The sequence below is a fragment of the Triturus cristatus genome, chromosome 1_2 (genome assembly GCF_964204655.1).
Source record: "Triturus cristatus chromosome 1_2, aTriCri1.1, whole genome shotgun sequence".
In the NCBI taxonomy this organism is placed as follows: Eukaryota; Metazoa; Chordata; class Amphibia; order Caudata; family Salamandridae; genus Triturus; species Triturus cristatus.
Genome location: NC_140580.1, coordinates 853,409,664 through 853,434,219, shown reverse-complemented (window position 1 = coordinate 853,434,219; position 24,556 = coordinate 853,409,664). Strand labels below are relative to the sequence as shown.

Sequence of the window (24,556 nt, the reverse complement as noted above, 5' to 3'; positions counted from 1 at the left end):
TTGATATTTCATTGAAACAGTTTTATTTGATGACCTTTTTTATAAATTGAAGTGTGAATTTTTCATCTAATCTTTACCCCTTTTTTAACGTTTGCTTTTAAAATATATGTATATTCAAAAGCATAAACTGCAGCATTGGTCAAGAGCAGCATTAATAATTCAACTTTAATGAAGGATACCTATTCATAAAAGGATAGCCGGAAACAAGAATATTTATATTCCAATGTTATAACTTCAAATTACACCCAACTTTTGAATATTTTTGTATACATTTTTGTATGATGTGTTTTGAAAAAGTGGCTTGAAACCTTACCCGAAGCTTTGGCTCCATCCCAATACCTGACCCTAACCTGGCCAAAACCTTGCATCTAACCCGTCTCCTAATCCTCTCCTCGACTCGAATTGCTACTCTTGCCCCAAACTAACCTTAATCCTCTAACTTGAATGCTTAGCGGTCTGACCTTATCATTATTCATTACATGAAAATGATTCTAAACTGTGCACTCTGTCCAGATCAGAAACCATATTCAGGGCCACCTCTGGAATGATGAGCCCACCTACCTGGGAGCACGTACCAACTTGGGACACAGTCGGTTGGAGCAGGCTTAGGATTCACCAGAAGTTCAGGATGGCCCAACGGATTGATTACTGATGCCGAGAGATAGTTATTTTTGTTTTGTTCCTGTTCCTTCGTATTTATGTCCTAGATTTGGGGTTGCACTGATGGTTCCCTGCCATATGTGTCTCGCTCTAGATTTCCAGTAGCATTCTGAAAAAGGAAAGTGCTACACACATGTTCAAGCAGCTTCCGGTACTTCTGTAATCACTCTTGTTCCCTGTTTTGATGCTTCTTGTTGCATGCAGCCTCACCCTTCTTCTTGATCATGTCCTCTAGGAAGCGCACGAAGCTGATGCCATGCAGGATGAGCTGAATGCGAAGATAGAACGGTTGAAATCCGACCTTGTTTTGTTCAAAGGCCTCATGAGTGATGTAAGTAGAGAAATTGGACAGATCCCACCACGTCCTGTGATCTGTTATCTATTACACCAGTTTCGTTTACAAAAGGTGTTTGCTCCTGTGGTGGCCGCACGGTTGGGTGTGGTTGCAGGTAATTGAGTACATAGCTGTTTGGGTCTACAGTGCCGGGGACCCAGTTGGATCGTCTACTCTATGGCGAACTGGAAGCTCGTGGCGCTTATTTTCTAGTATCTGTTTTGTTGATCCACAGATGCTGTATGCAGCAATTGTGGCTTTAGGACAGTGGATCTGTGGCATTGGCATCTTGTTGGTGAACGGCTGCATGCTGGGCAGTGGACTCATTGGAGTAGCTCTAGTGTTTGCTTGTATATTCACTTGGTACGGCAGCTATATCTGCTCAGTACAATTGTATTGTCTTCATGGGGGCTACACTGTTATGTGTTGAGTGGGGTTGGGTCTTGGGCACGCTAGGCTTGGTGTGACTGCAACATCAACTTATGGTGGTGCAGTTCAGTAGGTTGGGCCGTGCTTGTATGTCCTTGGTAGTACTGCTGCGGTTGTTGCTTGATGGAGTTTGTGTAGGCATCTGGACTTATCCAGGTTTTGTTGCTGGCTTGTTGTATGTTCTACTGTTGCCTGCTTGGGGTGACCCCATTTCTGCATGCACACACTGTAGGATAGTGTATCTTTATGCACTCCGCAGTGACAGTGCCTATTAGTGGTAGGGGAAGTGGGCTGTCTCTAGGCCACATTTGCTCGATTGTGGTAATGTTTAGGTTTGTTCATTGGTGCTCTGTTTGCATTTGCTTGATGGTGGGCATAATTTGGACTTTTGTGCGTGTTCTTTGGGGTCTACTGCCTGTGTATCACTGGAGCCACACATTTGTAGAGCAGTGTTATCTCATCTTCAGCCCTTGTTATTGTCTGGTGCTGTGTTGGTGCCTGTTAACCGGGTCGGCGTGTTGCATGTTAACCGGGTCGGCGCTGGAGCTACATTAGTGCCTGCCTGCTGGAGCTGTGTCAGTGCTGCAGAGTGAAGGCCATGCATATGCTTTCTGCCAAGCTCCTCTAACTATAGAGCACTTTAAAAACAAACTGCCCTGCCCTGCTTCCCCTCCGTCCTGTGAAAACACATTAACTTGCTGCTTGTGTCCTAATCCTCCACTCCCCTCCAGCTGGAAGTACTAAAATGCATACATCAGTCCTCTGTCACTCAGGCTTCTAGTTCGGTTTGCCCCTGCGGCTTTAAGGCGCATTAAGATGCGCCTTGTGCTGAAGCTCGTGGCTGTACTTAAAACTATTAAGAGATATAAACACATCTGGCTATGGCAGGTCTGTAGTTGGCATCAGGCAGGGTCCTCGTGTGGGAGGTGAGAGGAGAGGCATAGACCCTTTCTTCAATATGAAATGCGCTTTCTGTGCGACTAAAGATACAGAAGTCCTTATTACGCGTGGTCCGGATATTCCCCACGCTTGGAGTTATTAATACCGGGGGTGTGGGGAAAACCTAGGCCATTACAAGTGGGAATCTGAGAGGTCGCCTTAGAAATGAGAAATTGTCGGGATTTGGTAATTGTGTCCAGTTTTCCCTGGTAATTCCTCTTTTTTCCTGGATTTTCTCGCCGAAATCTGTGTGAAAATAAACCAATCGGCAAAAACACAGCTGATCTCTTCATTCCAGTACTGCACTATGATTACCTCGTTTTTTATGATTGAGTAGCAATCCTCAATTCAAGACCAATCTTATAGTCTGACTTCTTTTGAAAAAATCTTTTTATTTTAATTATTAGTCATATAATTATTTGGATTATTCAATTTCTTTAAACAAAAATTGAGATGACAACAAAAATAGAGACTTGAACAAAATATATACAACAACGTATAATATGTACAAAGACATAGACAATGTCACAACTTTCATATAATGTATAATACTTAACACAATATTTAGTAGACATATTCAACATTTGAAAGACAACATTAAGTGCACTTAGGGACATAAACAACAAGACCTAACAAATTGACGAAACATTGACAAATATTCCTGTTCATGGACAAGAGAAAACGCCCTGTGTTGATTAAAGTTTTTTTGAAAACAGGTGCGGATTCTGGTGATTAATAAAGAATTTATTTGTTCTTATTATCATATAATAGACCATCCAATAATCTGATTTTTAAGTTTGTAATCCTGGGGAGATTGGTCTATTTGAAAGGACGGAGATAAAGGGAACAGGGGTCGACGCGTTTCGAATCCCCTAAGTAACAGGGATTCTCATCAGGACCGTGAAGATTCAATCTATAGAAGAAATAATAAAAACATTCTGTCAGTCATACTCAGAACACTCAGCTTCAATCTATCAAGCAAACTCTCAGATCATACCTTTGTGATGTGATTCAGCAGTCGTTCTCCCAATGTAGTTATTTGGAATGGATCTGTAATATTAAGGATTCAATGGACTTAATAAGGTTGGTGTACCGAACAGAAAGGAAAAAAGATGACTTGCGTAAATCAGGGCACTCACATGGAGATGCGGTGTGTCCGCGTGATCAGTTCCTTCTTGTCGATTAAATCAGTCGATTCTAGAAAGAAGAAAAACCTTTATTTGCCTCGGCAAAAAAGGAGGGGCAAGCACTGGCGACTTCGTGAGTGAAATTAGCTCAGAATTGAGAGCATATAAGCACGCTGCACGCTGCGCAAGTCCATTGAATCCTTAATATTACAGATCCATTCCAAATAACTACATTGGGAGAACGACTGCTGAATCACATCACAAAGGTATGATCTGAGAGTTTGCTTGATAGATTGAAGCTGAGTGTTCTGAGTATGACTGACAGAATGTTTTTATTATTTCTTCTATAGATTGAATCTTCACGGTCCTGATGAGAATCCCTGTTACTTAGGGGATTCGAAACGCGTCGACCCCTGTTCCCTTTATCTCCGTCCTTTCAAATAGACCAATCTCCCCAGGATTACAAACTTAAAAATCAGATTATTGGATGGTCTATTATATGATAATAAGAACAAATAAATTCTTTATTAATCACCAGAATCCGCACCTGTTTTCAAAAAAACTTTAATCAACACAGGGCGTTTTCTCTTGTCCATGAACAGGAATATTTGTCAATGTTTCGTCAATTTGTTAGGTCTTGTTGTTTATGTCCCTAAGTGCACTTAATGTTGTCTTTCAAATGTTGAATATGTCTACTAAATATTGTGTTAAGTATTATACATTATATGAAAGTTGTGACATTGTCTATGTCTTTGTACATATTATACGTTGTTGTATATATTTTGTTCAAGTCTCTATTTTTGTTGTCATCTCAATTTTTGTTTAAAGAAATTGAATAATCCAAATAATTATATGACTAATAATTAAAATAAAAGGATTTTTTCAAAAGAAGTCAGACTATAAGATTGGTCTTGAATTGAGGATTGCTACTCAATCATAAAAAACGAGGTAATCATAGTGCAGTACTGGCATTTTTTTGTTGAATCTTATATTGGCGCAGCCTTACTGCGTTGGAGCCAGAACCCTCATTGTTGTCACGATCTCTTCATTCCAGCATGGAATTGTAACTTCTGTTATCGACCCCATTAGAATTGAGGGGCCACTCGAAGTGCGAGGGCCCTAGAGCCCCAAAACACGCAGTTCAATCTCGACCTTATGTAAAATATGTGGATGGCTTTAAAAACTCGCTCCCCACATGCGGCACGCCTGGGCTAATTTACTATTCAGACCCCAGTCCAGCCATACAGAGGGGCAAGTGTGTGGCCTTGGGTGTAGGTGCCTGTGGAAATGATACGGTCTGGTTGAGACTTTCGAAGGCTATTATTCTTTTCAGTATTTACGCAGCCTGTAATTTCATCCTATTTCCTATGTTTGTCAGGAGCGCCACAAATAGATCTAGTGGTCAGAGTTGCCTCCTGCATCAATCATGGTGTGGAGGGGCAAGGGGTGTGCTGAGTAGAGGAAGTAATACATGACTAAGCTAGATCTGTGTTGAAAAAAAACCTCTTTACTCTGTGGTTCTGTTGTAGCAGAATAGATTCATGTTGAGCTGTGCATCCGTTCGAATAGCAGAGCCATCATTCCTATGCTCTGGTCTCCATAGTTCTGTCATGGACCAGAGTGTGTTTTCTGATTGTTTGAAGTGGATAGGTTGAAACTTTCATGTATGTATGTGTGCTGTAGTGGTTAGGGTTGTTTGGTGTGTGTCGCCGGGGGTCTTCAGAAATGTGAATGTGCATATTCTCGACGACTGAAATGTGCATTGCCTGGCTTCAAAGATGTGTCAGAGGTAGGTGAGGTTATGTGGTGATTCTAGTGTCCATAGTAACCATTTAAGCTGGATTAACCTTAGGGGTCTTCGGTGAGTGTAGGTTTAATGTGTTGTGTTGTGTCACAGTGTAGTCATTGTTTTTGTTTTTTTTTGTTTTTTTTTTAAAGAAGTGGGGTGCTGCTGTTGCGAGCACCATAAGGTCCAACTGGATGGTCCACCTGAGCTGTGTTGGATGTGTATGTTGCTCTGAATAATGAGCTCATTTGGAAGTTGCGATTATGTTGTACGCAGTGTTAGTGCTTCATTGGAAGGCATCAATGTTGGCATTACCACAGATAACCTGTGATGCCAGCATTGCTTCCAGATGGTGGATATCGAGCTCTAGGTGACCGACAGGGTGGAGTCCATGTTGTGGTCATGGCTTTCTCTGACCACTGACATTGAACGGTCACTTGTATCTCTGAGATTGACAGAATGTTGGGAAGTTGAGCAGCAAAGTTGTTTTTGTGCTAGTTACTTGTAGCACAGTGAATTCTGAGAGGGTGGAAGTTGACTCGTGCAAGGTTTGTATTTAGCGAAGTAGTGCGATGATGACTTATAAGCCTGTGTCAACTGTTCTACATGGCTTTGTCGGCCTTCACGGTGCGCTCCTCTGCCCTACGCGGCTCTTTCCAGTGGGAGTGAAGGGAAGACCAGCCACAGATTTAAAGGAACTGGGTCCTGGCCTCCTGCACTATTTCTGCCTTCTTGGGGTAGGCAGGTAGAGGTGAGAGGAAAGGAAAGTGGGGTAGCACCGATGGTAGCTCGGCATTGCGGTCTCTTCTGGCCTGACATTGCAGGACCTTGTCTTGTTGAGCCTGGTGAGTGAAGGCGTCTGTGCCAGTTTTCCTGCTGAGACCTTCAATGCCCGTGATGCCCATCATGAAGAACAGGGGTGCTACCGTTGTGAGACTGTCTTCACAAGGCAAGTAGCAAACCCCCTCCTGCTTCTAAAAGTGGTGTAATTCATAGTAGGCACTTACACGAATTACTGCCTTTGTTAGCAAGTTAAGACCGACAGAAGTGTGGGTATTTGTGCACACTATAGACAGGAACTTGATTACCCTGTCGTCATCTACATGCCTCCTTGCAGTTCTTTATTGTGGTCTCGCCACAGAATCGTGGCGCGGAAAGTAGATGGAAATGTTCTTGCGCTTGTTTGCTGTGGTGTGATGAGTGGGTTCAAGTTTGCAATCTTGTGAAATTGTATTTGGCTTTGATTTATTGCTCTAGCGTTGGCATTATGTGTTTGAGGTGCCTGCATGTTTTGTTTCTGTTGCCAGGTGCTTGAATCGGATGCTGTTGGCCCAGTGCCCTCATGTGCCTCAGGGCTATGAGACATAGTCTACTGTGACGTGTCCTAAAAGCATAGGCCTGTCCCAACAAGTCCTTCCAAGCGGGGTATGCCTAGGGGGTGTTCTGCTGTTGATGTTGGGAGAAAGGTCATGTTGTCCTTCTCTAGACGCAGCGGGGGCATCCTTATTTGAGAAGTAATATGGGGTCACCACTCCTGTCCCCATGCAGCCTATGACCGACCTCGACACCAAGATCCAGGAGAAGGCAATGAAGGTGGACATGGACATCTGCCGGCGAATCGACATCACAGCCAAACTGTGCGACGTGGCCCAGCAGCGCAACTCCGAGGATGTGTCCAAGATCTTCCAGGTGAACACCCACTCTTCTGTCTGACCTGGTAGAGAGGGCCAGGCCAACACTGAGAACATATGGCCTGGCCAGCGTTTCCCTGCACATCACAAGTCCAGCACACCCCTCACTCTTTCGTACTCACATTGGTGACGTAGCCGTGGGCCCTGTGTTCCAGAGATTGCTGGTGCACAAGGAGTAAAGACTGCTGCTTGGGCAAAGGGGAGCTTTGTTGCAGAGGTGGCCTGACCTACAGGGCAAACGGAAGATCTCTTGACTGACTGGATGCTCCACTCCTGGGACGGAGGCTGGGAGGGCAGCATCCGAAATGTAGACTATATTGAGAGAGGCCTTTTATGCTTTACTGCTGAGGCGCTGGCATTGTTCTTCACCCTACCACAGACTTGTGCATGTTATTACCTTCGTATCGGCCATGCATGTAGCACCCTATGCACCAGGCCTGCGCATGCTGTTATCTGAGCGCTGCTTCCGAATGCTCTGCCGAGTGTTTGAAAAGGGCGAATACCCCACATCTCAAGGCCCTGATAGCCTGCCCTCCTCCTACCCTTGCATTGTGGAATCCATGCTCTTGCCCCTTTTCCTAGGAGCAGATTTCCCACCTCCGCTGACGCCCATTTTCACAAAGTTAGCCCTTGTAACCACTGCTTTTTTCCCCGCTTGCAGGCAAGCTCCACATCCAAGAAAAAGGACCGAAAGCTGTTCCCAGAAGATGACCTCTCTGAGCAGGATGCGGATACTGGGCGCTTCTCTGACGACGAGGTCAGCTGCTCCCTGAACATCACTGATGAAATGAAGCGCATGTTCAACCAGCTGTGAGTACCTGATCGCATTCTACGCAAAGGGGGTACTGATCATGCGAAATTATGAACGTCAAAGTGGCCGCGGTGGTGGGGATTCTTTGTTCATTTAATTGCATTGCGGAGTAAATGTCAGTTGTAGAGCAAAAATGCATTTTGGCTTGGTAGTTGGATCTGGGTGCACTGAGTCAGGTCTACTATCTGTGCTGGTTTTTCTTGTTGTGAGCCAAGAATGAGAGACAAAACAGTGAACTTTGATGTAAACGGGCGCGAGAGAGAGACAGAGATACCTATCTGGTGGCTGAATTTCAAAATGGGAAACCAGATCCCCTGGAATGCATACCGGCTTCCTTCCTTGTCCAACCTGTGTGATCCTAGGTGCATGCTTTATTTCGCGGAGCCTCTCTTTTTTTTTTTCTTTATTATCACAAACGAGTGCACTTTTAAATGCTCGAGTTCAGGATGCGCACTGTACAAGCACCTCTTATGTTTGATTTAATAGACTGTAGTATTGCTCCATCTATATTAAGAATCTAGGCCACGTTTAGGGATTACATGACGACTGACTTGCCGCTTAGTTTACTAATGGCGGTGCGGGGGGATGAGCCATGAGTGCAGTGGTGCTGGAACAACTTTCAGCGTAGGCTGCTGGCTTCAATATCCCATCACTGAAGTCACAGGTATTGTGAGAAATTCAAGCGTCTCACCAGGAATAAGTATAGCGAATGAACCATGCCGGTTCAGCCAGGCTGTGGTATGTAGCTGATTGGTCATTTTGAAGTATACTGTTGCAAATCTATTACTTTTGAAATGGCCACAAAATTTGCACTCGCATGCAGTTTTACTGATAAAAGAAACACTTCAGAATTGCATGTGTGATTTCTTAACTGCTCTATTTTTTTATATGTTTGACAACCTGCAGCCATTCCTTTTTACACTCTCTACTCCAGCCAGCTTAATAGTGCACTTTCCAAAATGCTCTGGCGTCGCAGTCTGTGAAAGAAAACGCCAATCTTTGGGTTAAAAGCAGCATTGTATCAGAAAGCATAGCCTGGCATTTTACCTCTATCTTTGAACCCCGCACAGACTCGACACGATAAAAACCTTTGAATGCATCTTTACTCCTTGTTTGCCTACTGCACTCTACCATGGTTATTTTGTGGACGCTGCAGCCACCCACCCCACACATACTCCAGCACCAATAGAAATATGTTTCTTAATAAAACAACTTTTAATAAATGTCTATGCAGTGCTATAATCTAATACATTTTTTTAAGAGGTTTATCATATTTTTTTATTGTTTGCTGCACGATATACATCTCAAACGTGTTCATGGCTCAGCTTGTGCACAGACTCTTAGAAACAAACCAGACCCACGGCTCCGCTCTGGCTCAGCACATCCTATTAATTTCCCTCCACACCCTCCTCTCTTTGAGGCTCAGTCACTTGATAAAATTATTTGTAAAAGGTGAACCCCTGCAATATGGAGTGCTGGCCGCATGCACTGATTTGACAACTCTGCTTCAAGAAGCCTTCATGGCAGAGACGGAGAAGATTATTTGCAGTGAAAATACATGTAAAGTGAGTGATCTGAGGGCAGGCAGGGTCTCCAGGCTGTTGTGTAGCACATGATTGTAGTCCACCTTCCAAGGAAGAACTACCAGGCCCAGGCAGGGGCGTACCTTCAGCGGTTGTGTTTGGGGTATGACACACCCCCAAATGCACACTTGGTTTGGTAGTTGAGTTTAGGGACCCTGAGTCGGGCCTGCAATGTCTTTAGTTTTTGATTGTCGTTCTCATTTCACTAAAAGGTTTTATCTTGTTTATTTTTTAGATTGGGATCTTAACTGTATACTGATTGGTTTACCAAAAAAGTAGTAAATCTGCACCAATAGAACTACTCCTTGAATGGGTTCAAACGTACTACTTTTTGGAATTCACAAACTTTGGCGGTAGTAAGCTTGGAAAGCCGTGCCAATCAAACACTCAAAAGCTGATGGGATTAATGCTTGCAAATACTCAAACCAGTTGCAATCGCTTAAGTAGCATTACATTCAATCTCATTGTTTTTGCCCATTGTGCCGTTTTAGAAAGAGGCCCACCTAATGCAAATCAGTATTGATCCTGATCCTCCCAGGAACAGTCCATCCCAAACCTTGGGCATGTCACCCCTCGACCCTGCAGCCCATTGCGTTTTTTAGTTGGGCCATCTGTGTTTCACACCCGGCGAATATCACAGACTAAGCTGCACCCCTGGTTAATGTGGGCGGGCTTGTCGATTAAAAACAGTAATCGGAAGTCTTTAGGCCTGCTATGTAACGTTGATCACAAGATTGAGAGCAGGCAGGCTCATCATGAAGGTGGTCTGTAAGCGCATGTTTGTCCTTCTGGAATGTGGTCCGTGCATGCTCTGAAGACTGGTTGTGCTTAAAGTGGGTTAGTTTGCGTGTCAAGTGACTGGCGGGGGGCCTCTGTTCCGGCTTGACTGGATTTTGGATGCACTGACCTCCTAGCTGCTTGGTCCATACGTGACTAATTAGGCCACTCCCATTTTTCTCTTTGAATTCTGGGACTCGTAGTCTTGTGTATCCCAGAGTAAAATACGGGGCTAAAAATTGCAGAATTCAAAGAATAAAATTGCACTAACTAGTCACTCATAGGCCTTGGAAACGTGGTCGGTTTGGAAGCCCACCACTTGCCGTAATGTGAGTCCTTAATTGGGGTGCGAGAAGGATGCACTAGAGGAGGTGATTGGATAAAATGTACATTTTGATGACCTTGATTAGGTTACAGCTCCCTTATCTGAACAGTCCCTTTCAGGCCAGGGACCCTGCATGCAAAGACCCGTGAGATGTTGTACCCATTTGTGAGGCTCGGGCCCCTCTACCGCCTTCCGGACGGGCCTATAGCCCTAGCCAGATTAGCGCTGTCAGTCTTAAAATAACAGCCACACAAAGAGGCAGATTAAGCCATTTTTTGCGGTTTTTCCAGTTTCCAACATTCTTTGTTATGATGTTCTGCTCCAGCACCTGCCGGAGGGAACTGCTTTTCTTTACACTTATTAGAAAGATTTCTGGCAGAAGCAGTCTTAAAACAGCAAGAAGCGTCCGTGTGGGGAGTGCGTGACAAGGGTCTGCAGGCAGGTTGCGCACGAGCTGGCTGCATAGAACATTGGGCAGGTCAGGGCAAGGAGATGTCTGCCCAATGCATGGACCCAGAAGCACAGAGCAGGAAGGGTTTACAGTCGTACAAGCAGGTGGTGCACGCACCGAGAGTACAGCACAAGGGCGTGATGGGGCATGGCTGTATCTGCCTCCTACATGTCCATGGTAGAGTGTGGCGGTGGTCCAGGCAGGCTGTGCACAGACCTGGAACAGGAAGGAAAGGGTTTGAAGGAGTTTCATTCATAGCTTCCTTCTGGCCACAGAGGCGTTGAGGCGGGTACCTGGAGAGGAGGAGTTGGAGAAGGTGAGAAGTGTGTACAAACTTGGCTTTCTTGCTGCTGTTCTTGGAGAGTCGCCCGAGTGCGGCATTTCGCTAGGGAGCACAGCCTGAGCAGTTATAGGGTGGTAGAAAAACCCATTCAGGAAATCCTGAAAAACGCATGGCCGCCATTTCGGAGAAATTAAATGACTGCCACAAAAACTTAGGATGCATATTCTTTTTATCACAGAGACACATTAAATATCGGTCGGAGGCCTGCAGCATTTCAGTGCTTGGAAGGCATATCAAGAAATTAGGACCAGATGTACAAAGCTTTTTTGAGGTCACAAACAGTGTTTCGCTGAATAGGGTCGTTTCCGACCGCAAAACAACTTTTTCCAATGTACTAAAGGCAAATTGAGATTCAGTAACTTGCGTTACCGAATCACAGCATGCGTTTGCTACCAAATACTTATTCAGTAGTTGGAAGGCATATCCCTTCCTAATACCGAATTGGAGAGGCATGTATTAATGTTTGGCGACCAAATTCCAACCGCAAAACAATCTTTTTATGACTACAGACTAGTAGTGGAAACCCATTCGCAAATGAGAAGGAGACTACTGCCTACTCTTGAAAAAAGAAAAAAGCTTTATTTGCTTTTTTGAAACTCATCCATTTTTTCTTTAAGTAAAACAGACTGCAATAAAAAAGAAGAAAAAAGATTGCTTTATTAAAAATCAATCGCAGACGAGGTGATCTCCTGACCTCAGCAGGCCACCATCCCTGTGATGGCTGCGGTTCTAGTGGGTCACAAATCGCAACCTACCTCGTTAATAATCATGAGTATGTCGATTTATAACCCACAAGGAATTGCTATTTTTAAAAAAATCAACTGTTTCATACATTAGGAATCGCAATTTCCTAACTGAGATTCAGGGATAATTGCAATTGGGAAATTGTGGTTCCTAATGTTGGAGCATCTGGCCCTTTGGTCATGTAACGCAGATGGAGCCATGCGGCCTACTGGAGGTATCCTGCTCAGGCGGCTGTCAGTGAGGGACTTATCTCAGACTCAGGCTCACGTTACCTTGGCGATTGGGGGTGGGAGCATATCTGCTGGGGAGGGCGTGAGGGGAGACTTAACTCAGACGCCAGGCATATTTGATCTAGCTTTTCAAGGACGACGCCGGACGGTTCTAGATATTTATATTTATCAATGGCAGGTGCGACAGTCTAGCCTGCCCTCTCTGTGCTCTTTCTCCGGAACCTTCCACTGTTGGATCATTTGCATAGTGACAGTAGGAGAAGTCTAGCAATGTTGAAAGTACAGGTAAAGATGCAAGCACGAAGAGCTCACACCAACGGTTTTTATAATTAAGGGAGTCGGAAGTTGTAGATTTTGTTCCAGGTAATTACGGGCGAGGGATTAGCGCTACTGAAATGGACCAGCCGTGACCTATGTCGCACTTCTGACTGCCCCACAAGTCTTGCAGTCCTCTTCCCTCAGTAGATGCACACACACCCAACCACTGAATCACCCAATCATAGACTGTGGCCCATAGATGGCTGGAGGGACTTGACCCCATGTGGTCACTGCTTGGACTGCTCAGACCGATGCCTGACCCGGATTGGCTAATGCCCTACGCCAGGGCCGGGGCTAGGCATGGGCACTGTGGGCAGCTGCCCAGGGTCTCGAACTCAGCCCACCTTTGTGGGGGCCACGCTAGTGCAACACACAACCATACCTTTTGTGCCCCTGCCGATCCCATTGAGGCAACATGTATGTTTGCAATTGGGTTTACAGGAGGGCCCCCCCCCCCCCCTCCCTGGGTCTCTCGGGGATGGTGTGGGGAGGTCTAGGGGAGGGGGAGGACACTTCATCTTGAGGCAGTTGCAAGGAGATGCATTTTGTCCTGCAATGAGGCCTCCGGCCTGGCTGCCCATTGAGAGAGACTGTGGGACACACCCATTGTCAACACTTTATACTGGCTGTACAGTTTTAACTCTCAGCCCCCAAGCTATTCTCACACCATCAGCCTGATATGAGCTGTGGAAGAGTTGCTTGTAGGGGGCAGAGAGGGGAGCTGCGGCCCAGGAAGAGTCTGCACAAAGCAGCTTCTGGAGCCCTGGAGTTGTCACTTATGTAAATTAGAGGGGCCTAGCACATTCCCCCTACGCCCGAGACCCAGAAATCCTGGAACCAGCTCTGCCCTATGCATCCTATGAGCTTTCCTCTGCCTGCCCTAGATGCTGACACACCTTTAGGGAAAAAAGTCTTTGTTTACTGCTGACCCGGGGCAGAATAGATGCAATATTGCACTCTGGTCGCAAGCAGCACCGACTACTGCCCCAGTTCTGTCCTAGAATAATCCCATGAACGAGCGTGTACTGCATGTGCCCAAATTAGTGCAGCAAGATGGGGCACCGCGCGGGCACTCTGGCAGTCTCGGCTTGTGTCGCAGCCTCTCTGTTCCAGTGACGTAATGTCGTGAACGCTGCAGTCTGTTCCGTAGAGCAGTGGGATGCTTGGCGGTGTTTGCGGACCTTTACTCACGAGGCCCGGTAGGATGTGGGCTCTGTGCGTGTTTGTGCATGCTGACAGCACCCCTTGGAGACTGAGGTCGTTGTTCTCCGGTAGCCACTTCCAGCCGGTGGCTGCTGCCTTCAGTTTCTCCGGAGCTCGTTCTGCCTTTCTCCTAAATTCACGGTTTAACGGTTAGTTTCTTGCTTATAAAGAATGAGCCTTTGCTCCCGACAGAGTAAATACACTTTCATGGTATAAGGTGCGTGTATCTCTAATGACGTCCCAGGCACTTGGCGAGGAGGGAAGCACACCTGCGCATCTGCGCATCTCTTCCTGCGCTGACCAGCCCCAGAAATGAACGCCTTTGTCCCTGTGAATGGCAGACGACATGAAAAGAAACCGAGGAACTGGTACTGGTATTAAATGCAGCGGCTGCTCCCAGCAGGTGGCCCGCTGACGCAGTTGTGCAGAGATATTGTTCGTTGCACACTGTGGCACAGCACAGCCCCTCCTGTTGCAACTGTGCCTGCTGCTGAGTGTTGGGATGTCCCTAGAGGGTTTACAGCTGGATTCCGGCTGCACCTCGGCCCCCTGGAGGCTTCAGTGACACAAAGTGGTCATAAGGGCGGTGTGTGGTCCGAGTGGCACCAAGAGTCATTTTTGAGAACGGTGTCTTCGGAACTGTGGCTTAAGGGCAGAAGTGACAAGGTGTTGGTGGAACACCGGGCGTCGGGTACACAATAATTGTTTCTATCTGAAACGGATCAAAAGCTGTTGAAAACGGCGACATCTTCACGCGGCACTTTACATAGGTTAACTAGTCGCATTTCATTGCTTATTTCGGTATTTGTTTGTGCATCTGGTACTAATGAAGTGAACTGTTTGCCCAGACAGTATCGCCACGTAGACAAATTGCAAAATAATGAATGAATACTATCAAAACATGGACTGCACAAATTTCCTTTTCTTGCCGCATAATTTCGTGCTGATCTGCTGCATGGTTTCAGAGGCCCCGATTATAGGTCGCGGTTCATAGTGTTTGCTGTGATTTACTCTTGAAGTAACATGCTTACCCTGGTTAGTCCTGGTTTCCCCGTCTGCCGCTCATTAACGCTATCTCTGCCTTTTGACCATGGCCAGTGCTCCACTGCCCTTCGGCTCGACGTGCCTTATACAATCGCCACATGCATTGCCACATCGGTAGTCCATTCTGCAGATATACACCTACCACTGCTTGCCGTCAGTTCCAAATACTCCATTATTTCACTCTCGTGAGATTATTGAATCTCGTATTATGAGATGGACTCTGCTGTTCTTTTGGTGGCAGTAGTATGTGCAAACTAGAAACGTACACTCCCTTCTCGATGGTGACATTTAAGATTAGATTCCCCCCACGCCCCCACTCAACCCTCCCATTTCAATTTAAAACTAGTCGTGACATCATTTGCCGACTATGGATGCTGCGCTGTAGACCTACTCTGTGAATGTTATCCTGCGGAGACACCCAGTGGCTGCATTCGGAAGTGCTTTCTCCTTCCACGATGTTCGCCGCTCGGCGGAGACCGAATTTACGGTTTGGGTACGCTGTCTGTTAGTTACGTAGTAACGTGCCGAGTCCAGGATCATCTTGTTCCGGGGGTTTATTTGACTGCGTGTAACATCGTCTAGGATATTCGCATTGGGGAAAAGGCCTGTATAGCTTGTGATTTACATGCAGTTTGCGTCAGTCACAGGGAATCGAAGTTAAAACCTGAATGCTGAAACAGTCTCTTATTAAAGTGGTGTTGGCCGAAAAAACAAAAAAGAAAATGTATATAAAGACGTCGCTTTAAGCCGCCTTGAATTTTTGGGGACAATTTTCGCAAATAGCATGCGTGCCGCTGTAAGAAGAGGGTTTGTGTTTTTTTTCTGGTTATTGCTTCACAGCTGCGCACGAGATAAATGTATATTTAATGAAGCCACAATGTAATGAAACCTGCACATCATTCTGCATCGCACTGCATGAAATGCTCTCCGAGCCGAGACATTCAGCTGCTTCATGAAACAGCCCCTTAAAGTCTCCCGTCGTGTTGTCCTGAATGTACTTCATGGCCGCGGGTCCGAGGTTTGACGAAGCAGTCTGTGGAATGCGCAGTAGGCTCCCAGGAAACACAGGAGCAGTAAAAGAAAGGCTTTATTCATATAATCAGCCCCAGTGGTGGCGCCGAGAGTAACACACCGGAGCTTGAGGGAAGCGTCTCTGAACACTGGATTCTAAGGGAGGCCGCATTCTCAACAGAATTCAGACCTGCATCTCTCGAGGGCACACATGAGGCCCGAGACACAGGCATACATGTAAGCGGGGCACGAGAAGAGACGAAAGAGTAGACCAAGAACACGAGGAGAATACAAAGAAAACCTTGATAACTAGAATGCCACAGTCCACATGGTTGCATATCTCTGGTCGATCGCCAAGATCTTCCGGAGCCAGGGGTATTTTACTGCTCTGCCATTTCAAGCCACATGGATTGCTCTCCAGGCAAGGAAGGTGGCCCTCAAACCCCACTTGGCAGTGTGCCACACCCGCTACGTTCAGAAGTACCCTATGGTTGTGGTCTGTCTCTACATTCCCAGGCCACAAGCCCTAAACAAAAGAAGCAAGGGGACTAATAAAGGTAGGCAGTATACAAGTGGCAACATGATGTGTGGCATCCTAGCGCATGACCTCTCAGGTGGCTTTGCAGGATGTGACATCAGAGGAAGTGGCATCACAAGCCGTAATCTCAGTTAGTGGCATCCCAAGAAGTGACATCATATGTTAAGACCTCACACCTGTTTAGCAAGTCTATCAGGAGTACATTTGAGAGCATTACGAGTTTTAACAAATTAGATTTTGCGTCCGTGTTTTGCCCAAAAAGTAAAGCAACTCTGACGTAAAATCTGGACCTCAACTTGTACATTTAAAAAATAAAAATAAAACTCTGCCACAAAGAAATTGTCAACAAGGAGAAATGTTGTATTAAATCTATTCTGCCCAATTATTGGCAAAGTCGCATTTTAAAATATCTTATGTATTTAAGGGCACTGCTGTAAAGATCTTTCTATTCCCAGAAAATTCCCGGGAATAATAATAATGGAAAGATAACTCGTGAGGTTACCACGTCTGCTGGAATGATTTCGGTTTTACCCAGTCCCAGTTTTGAATCCGAGTAGCATAATGGCTTAAAGTCTCGTGCAACCATGTAACATGCAGATGACGGATTTTATTTTATGTAGCTAGGTAAGTAGGTTACTGCTTTTAACACTGAGCTCCCTTTGTTACTTGCAGCTCATAAATTGTAATGCTTGTAGTATAGCAAAGTGAGCTATGAAGGACACGCCTTGTAGCCTGTAACACATTCCGTACATTGATTTACACACTAGCATTATTTGTCAGTGTATAATGTTTACCTGTCATTTAAAGCGATTTTACACCCTGCATCCGGATGAGTAGCAATATTAAAGAAATCAAACTAAATGGTGGTATTTAAATTGTTTTTTTATAAATACAGTGACGCATCCGCACATCTGACGTTCTTCTAGTGCATGCATATCTCTTATAATATAGAGGGGCTGTTTAAAGTCAAAAGCATGCCTCTCACTTTTTGCAGTAATAACCGGCTGTGTGCCTTTGCTACCCCCCATTGCGTTTGCACTTAGGTTTGAGGCTCCAGATAGCTCTCAGCCAGAATACTCCCAACAAAAGGAGGCCTGATGGCCCCAAAACTTCGACCATTGTTAGGGCCTCAGCTGGAATCTGTGTAGCCCCCCCCCTCACACTGCACACTGCTGTTCAGAACGAAAGCAGACCACGTGCAGGCACTGCTGAATATGTCCTGGTGTCGGAAAATTACACCAGGACAAGTTTACCATATTTCTGTGGGGCCAAACCTCATGGCAGGGTAGACTGCATCCACCCTGTGAAAATAGTGGGTATACACAGTGTACCCTCGACTCGTGCCCTGCACATTCCCCCTTTAAAGTGCCTTGTCCGAAAATTGTGACACCTGAAAACGAACAAGACCAGCCTGCGGTCAGTCTAAGCACCCGCTACACTCCCCACTTCTGAAATTCCCCTTATGTATAGTGCTTCCTACCCCTGATGAGGCCCTTTGCAGAACATTGCCCAGTGGTAAATCCTCAAGTCACTCGCTGGGCAGCCCGTGCCCTCACTCTTAGTAGAATGAGGGGGACATCCCAGTTGAAGGGGGGGGGGGGGATCAACAGAGTGGTGCATGTGGGGTTGTTGGCTATTAGTTAAACCCTTTAAAAGAGGAACAGAAAGCCGAGCTTGAGCAGTTTAAACCTGCAGGAAGGGTCAGGGATGTAGGAGAAGAACCCGAAAGAAAAAGCATGAAGAAAAGAAAATGGGGAAGTGATTAAAATTAAAAATCGAAATTGAGGAGGAACCGAAGGTTTTCTGAAATAAGAAATGCAAAAGAGGGAGAGAAAGAAGTAAGACTAGATTAAAGCAAGAATGAGTACGTGAATAGTTGGGACAAAAGGTTAGAAGTAAAATAATTCCCATTAGAGGTCTTCTCCCCCCCCCCCCCTCCCCACACCGCCAGTTTAATCTGTGGCCATTTGTTTGCCCCCTCTAAACATTTCTAGAGGCGCCACTGGCTGCAGGCAAGTCAAAACACCTACTGCAGTAAAGTAAAAGATGACGGAGCACAGTGGGCTGCAGTGTCTGAATGTTTGAGAGTAGCAAGCGCTGGTCTGCAGAGTGGTCCAAGGGTACTCTGATGAGCAACAGCTTAACTTCAACGAAGACTGGCACAAATTGCCATGTTTTTTTATTAACCTGGTTTCATGAGCACGTGTGCCATATGTTGTGGAGGTGAGGGTTGATTTGCGGTATCAAAAATGTTAAAATAGGCCGCCCATGTCTGATTATTTTAAAATTGTTTAATTACTTTTTTTCTTTGTCAGACATTAGATTAGATACTTTACAGTGAAATCGCCAGCCTCTCGGCATTGAGGCGCTGTTTTTTACCAGCTTACTAGAACATTTGTGTTTCTTCATCCTGTTGAAGGACATAATGATCAGACGTTCTCTGCGTACCTTTTACCAGTTTGCTCTTGTGAAATTTTCCCTGGCTTTTGATTTACAATACTAATAGTGTTTAGTATTTTGTAATCCTCCTTGCCAACCCCAATCAGTATTTAAAAGCTAACATTCTGGTAAAAATGTAATTCTGCATATAAGAGCACAGCACGTTCTTTGTCATGAATTGCATGCAACTTTTTAGGGTATCGCCCACCTACTGGTCAACGCCCAATGGGGAGGAACCGAAATTGGGTAACATTTCAGACCCAACCACTAGATAAAGGAATAATGCACATCATGTGAGTCCCCAAAAGTCTTCAAGCTGAAAAACGCGTTACAGGTAAATATTTGTTTCCTTCTTCAATGTACTTTTCATGCGTTCACTGGTTCTTGGCAATACACAAAAGCTGGAGGTAGGTGGGTATCGCATGTGCTATTTAGTTGTGGATTTCATTAACACGATTTGAAGGGAGTTCTAGTTTTCACTATTGTTGATGCCCCCTGGTAGCGTTTCGTGATATCAAGGCGAGCCGGTCTGGTCTCATTGGAAGGCCAGCTTGTTCTTGAGAGGATGGGTTGTGAGGCATGGGCCTCAATGTTACGTGACCACACAAATTCCATTTCGACTGGGATTAGAAGCCGCAGTTGTCGGGGAAGGAGAGGGCCTCCATGTAACATGGCTCTATATGGTGCATGCTTTGCGCAGCAGGAACTGATGCAAACAAGAATTTGTGCTTACACAGGTGCTCACCTGTTTCGTGCACCTTTTTTGCAGGAGGGATACATACGACTTCGACGATGACTGCGACAGTCTGACATGGGAGGAGAACGAAGACACTCTGCTGCTCTGGGAGGACTTCTCCAATGGCAACCCATCTGTAGAGGTCCAAACAGAGGTGAGTGGGTATGCAAGACTAGGGTAGGCGAGAGTTCTGTGTATTTTGTATGCATAAGCAGATGCTTCCATAGAGGTGCAAGAAGAGGTCTGTGTGCTTGCGGCTGTGTGTGGGCTGGAGGTTGGAACACGTGAGGGTCCACTAGCTTCATATGAGTAGCCTGCTGCTGTTTTGCCCTTTCTTCCCTTCCATAAATGTGCAGGCAGAGGTATGTATGCTGAAGCACATGCAGACATGGATAGGGCAGAATGGGTCGGTGTTCTTCAGACGAAACCGCTGTTTCTCCAATATCCCCCCCCCCCCCCCCCCCCCAAGGTGCAAGCAAAGGTACATGTCCCTGGGGTCTTTGCAGGCTGGGAATGAGGATGATGGTGGCAGTGTGTGTGTTGTGTGTGTGTGTGTGTGTAGCATGAAAACATACTCCATCCTTCTGTAGACACTCCAGGAGAGGTATATGTGCAGAGGGGGCTGGGAGCTGGTTGTAGCACACGGATAGGCGGTTATCAGTCGTACAACGGTTCCAGTGAGAGATGTGTGGGGGTCAAGTGTGCTGTGGTCCATGAGTATCTTTCCAAATTGCAATCCTTCCAGATAAATGCATGTGGGGGTTGCCTGTGTCCAGCAGCTTCTTGTTTGTTTAGGGCCTCGTGCTGCAATCACGTAGGCAGCTTCTCAAATGTGGTTATGCGCATGTTAAGGTATGAGCAAAAAATGATATGTCACTACTCTAGTTGCATGTCTTTCTGAGATGTGATTGGGTTTGTAGGTGGACAGCAGGTTCTGGGTGGGGGATGGGGTTCTTGGGTGGATTCAGATGGGCTGCACCTGCAGATTTCAACCTTTTCAGAAAGGTGCAGGTGTAGTTCTGTGTGCTGGTGTCTTTGCCTGCTTATTCATTTACAGTGGATCAGTACAGATGCGGGTGGGGGGGGGGGGGGGGTTCTATTGTGCTGTGTGGTCCTTGTATCTTAGGACGATGGGACGCACTGGGGAACAACACGTAGTGCGTCAACAGGCTGCTTCTCCAGTTATAGCCCTTCTAGAGGGATGCAAGTCTGTGTACATACCTGGTGCAGGTTTATGTTTATCGGCTAGGGGATGGAGGGAGTTGGGGGATGGGGAGGGATCCTGTGCGTCAATCGCTCTAAATTATCGTCCTGTACACAAAGGAAGGAGTTTGCTCTGGGTCTTTATGTGGCAGGTGTGTGTGCTGGGACTTGTGTACCCTCTGCAGTGTACAGCAAGGCTGGATTTCCACATTACAATTTAAGGATCACAGTTTTCCGGTTTAACTGATTTTATGTAGACCCAGAAATCAGCCATTTATGTCTGCATTTATTTTCAAATCTATAGAAAACAAAAAAAATACAAATAATAACTCCTCTTTTGAGTGAACTTTAGTGCTGCGAGTCAAATGCTAGGCCAATAGCTGTGCAGACTGACATTCAGCAGAGTTAAAAAAATGCACCAGCTTTCTTAATGAAGCTTTAAGCAGCTGCAGATGTTCATGTCTACTAAAATAATAATGTAAAGTGACTATTACATATTAGTGATGCATTTTATTTATATATTATTTTCGTTTGGTTTGGAGATATATATATATATATCTGGTGAGAGTGCTCCATACAGGAGCTGCTTTCCACCTAAACTTGAGAACTACCCAGAGTTCTCTGCTTCTTTTTTGCATATATATATATATAGCTTCTCATAGCCATATCCAAAACCATGAGGCATCAATTTGCAATGCCCTTTGTCATGCACCTTTGTCCTTAAAGTAAAAGTGGAACTAGACTAATTTCAGGTTAATTGTTTCTCAAATGGAAAATAAATGCGGGTAAATGCAGATAACAGGGCTGCATATAAATATGGATAATTGCAGATGGGAATGTGTTAAAATTAAATACCGTGCAAGGGAGCTCGAATTACAGTGTTTTGATAAAGATGGAAGCACAGGCGTGGCTACGGTAAGGGTTCATTTGCTGGTGGGTCTCTTGTTTGGCTGGAGGTGGTGTTTTGTGTAGCCTGTTGCGCCCTGTACATTGTGCAGGAAGGCTGTGTTAATCCGGTTATAAAGGTGCATGAACAGGTATGTGTATGCCTAGGACTCGTTTGCTGGGGGTTTCTTGTTTCCCAGGGGGCGGTGAGGAGGATCCTGGTTTGCTGGGGTCTTTGTGTTACTCTTCGATCTGCTGTGTATAGAACTTCAATCCTTCAGAGAGGTCAGTTTTGCATCCTCTGTGTCCTGACGCAGCACGGTCCTCTTTAATGTTCACATTGGCAGGCAGCCATTTGTTTCTCTTTGAAAGTGACCTTTTAGTAGCAGCAGATTTCTGCAGAGTGCGGCAAAATGCACTTTTTGTTGCTTAGTAATTGTCGGACACCTAGACATATGGAGTATCTAAATGCCAACCCCCTGCCCCTACATGGACACAAGCATTCATGAACTTGCTCATTGCTTTGACCTGCTGCAACCTAGGCATGGCTTGGGGCCCAAGTCTCCAGGATTAGAGTTAGATTAGTACATATGGACTTCAAGGTCTTGGCAGTTCAAGGTAATGGTCATGGAGATTGTCAACGTGATGAGATGTGTCCGAGTATATTTCAGTTAAATACTAAAATATATATTTTTTTAAGTTGGTGCTACCCACTTAGCGCCCTTCTCCAGACCACGCAGATCCTGGTTGGTCTCTTGCTGTTCCCATGGTCTTGGCCCCCTGCCTCTCCCCCCTCTTGTGCTTGCCTATGCCGTTTTCAATTCTCTTTCTAAGGTTTTAAATGCAGCCCACAGGAAATTGCGTGTTCTTGTGGGGGGTTGGTATGATTGACATCGCGTGTTGAATCCAAGTGTCTACCCCGCTGTCGCGTCTGTGGCAGGCCTCTGCGTCTCCTCGCCAAGCAGCAGCTCTTCAGCTCCGGTGGATCATATGAGCCCAGGGGACCGTACAATTCAGTTTGAGTCCAAGAAATCAGTCTGCAGGCGTGTTTAATTTATAACGCTCCATTATCGTGTATCATGTGGCACGCTGCAGCTCTGCAGAGAGGACAAGCATTTTGCTGTGGCTGCAGAATACAGAATGTTTCACCTACTTTGCTTTTGCTGTGCTGAAGGGTGTCATATTGATTTAGTGGACTTAACCGTACCTGCCTATCTAAATATGTAGATTCCGTGAGATGGGGGGGTGGGGGGGGGGGAAGTAGTGAGATGGGGGTGGGACATGGTGCTGCTCAAAGTGACAGACCTGAAGAGTCCATCGAGAGGCTAAGCAATCTGATACTTGATCTGGGGATAGGCTCAGGAGGCACTTGGCCTACCTTCCTTTCTCACAGCCAGGTGTGCAATGGCTTAGCTTCATTTGGGTTGTTTGGGGTGTTTCACACCCCTAAGAAATGTATTATTTAATAAATAGTTGCATATAAGAGCTTTCACTCTGGTACGATAGTGTCTGTCAGATTTTAGCTCGAATTTTAAATTCGCAGACTTGCTCATTTACTCACGCTTGCTTACGTGCGCTCACCCACTCATGCTCACACTCACCCACTCATGCTCACGCTCACCCACGCTCACCCGCTCACCCGCTCACCCACTCACGCTCACCCGCTCACCCACTCACGCTCACCCGCTCACCCACTCACGCTCACCCGCTCACCCACTCATGCTCACGCTCACCCACTCATGCTCACGCTCACCCACTCATGCTCACGCTCACCCACTCATGCTCACGCTCACCCACTCATGATCACGCTCACCCACTCATGCTCACGCTCACCCACTCATGCTCACGCTCACCCACTCATGCTCACGCTCACCCACTCATGCTCACGCCTACCCACTCATGCTCACGCCTACCCACTCATGCTCACGCCTACCCACTCATGCTCACGCCTACCCACTCATGCTCACGCCTACCCACTCATGCTCACGCCTACCCACTCATGCTCACGCCTACCCACTCATGCTCACGCCTACCCACTCATGCTCACGCTCACACACTCATGCTCACGCTCACACTCGCACGCACTCGCCCTCACTCGCGCACTTGCTTGCGCACTCACTCGCGCTCTCACTCACTCACGCACACTTGCTCGCACACTCGCACTCACTCGCGCACTCGCGCACTCGCTCACACTCTGCCTTTGAGAGTGGCTTACAAAGAATTTGCTTTGAAGAAAGAAGCCAGACTGTTCCAATAGCATCCGATACATTAATCCAATGTTCAGTGCTAGGGGTGAGCGCAATTCCCCCTTTTCCATCCACGGTCAGCAGAACTGCTCGGAAAGGGATGAAAGCAGGTAAAATGAGAATTCTTCATTCTGAGCATTGAGGAATGCGAGGAATTCTTTTGCCTCCCAGCACTGTCTGGGGCTGGTCAGTGAAATGAATTTATTGATAATTACAATAGCTGGGTCCGGACAGTGCTTTTCACAGAAACTTCCTCAGCAGGAGAGATTGTGTGGCCCTTGCCTGTCAGGAGGATCTGACAGGCACTCTACACGGACTGCCTTGTCGGGGGAGTTGCTTTGAAGTGCTCTGTCAGTTATGTACGGGCAATGTAGGTACCTTAATGCGGTTATCATTAAAGTAAATACATTGCCCATCCCCTCACTGTGCTTCAAAAACAACTGTGGGGTTCGAGGTTCTTTTTCCTAACCGTGGATCAATGACCGCTGCACACCGCAATCGGAAAAAATAGGCAACATTTCCATATTTCTCTCACATGGGAATTTCGTGGGCACATTGTTGGTCAAACAGCCTTATGCAGTGGGTAAGCAAGCTAAGTGGTGATGGCGAGGGGTGATTCAATGATTCAACGAGTGTTCGTCGGTACCTGTTGGATAACTGGGCAGGACCTTTTTTTAGAGGCATGCCTGTTGGGCTGGTGTAC

General features: G+C 46.1%; 1 protein-coding gene across 3 annotated transcripts in view; it reads left to right on the top strand.

Annotated features, from left to right (window-relative positions):
- IFFO2 (intermediate filament family orphan 2) overlaps positions 1 to 24,556 on the top strand; it is a 117,152-nt gene that overhangs the window by 80,334 nt on the left and 12,262 nt on the right. For 2 of the 3 annotated variants that reach the window (XM_085609041.1, XM_085609039.1), the window contains exons 3-6: positions 896 to 991; positions 6,824 to 6,964; positions 7,628 to 7,776; positions 19,553 to 19,673. In XM_085609041.1, coding sequence (XP_085465167.1) covers positions 896 to 991; positions 6,824 to 6,964; positions 7,628 to 7,776; positions 19,553 to 19,673 — 507 coding nt within the window. The remainder of the gene's footprint in view (positions 1 to 895; positions 992 to 6,823; positions 6,965 to 7,627; positions 7,777 to 19,552; positions 19,674 to 24,556) is intronic. The other variant, XM_085609040.1, reaches the window with a different exon arrangement.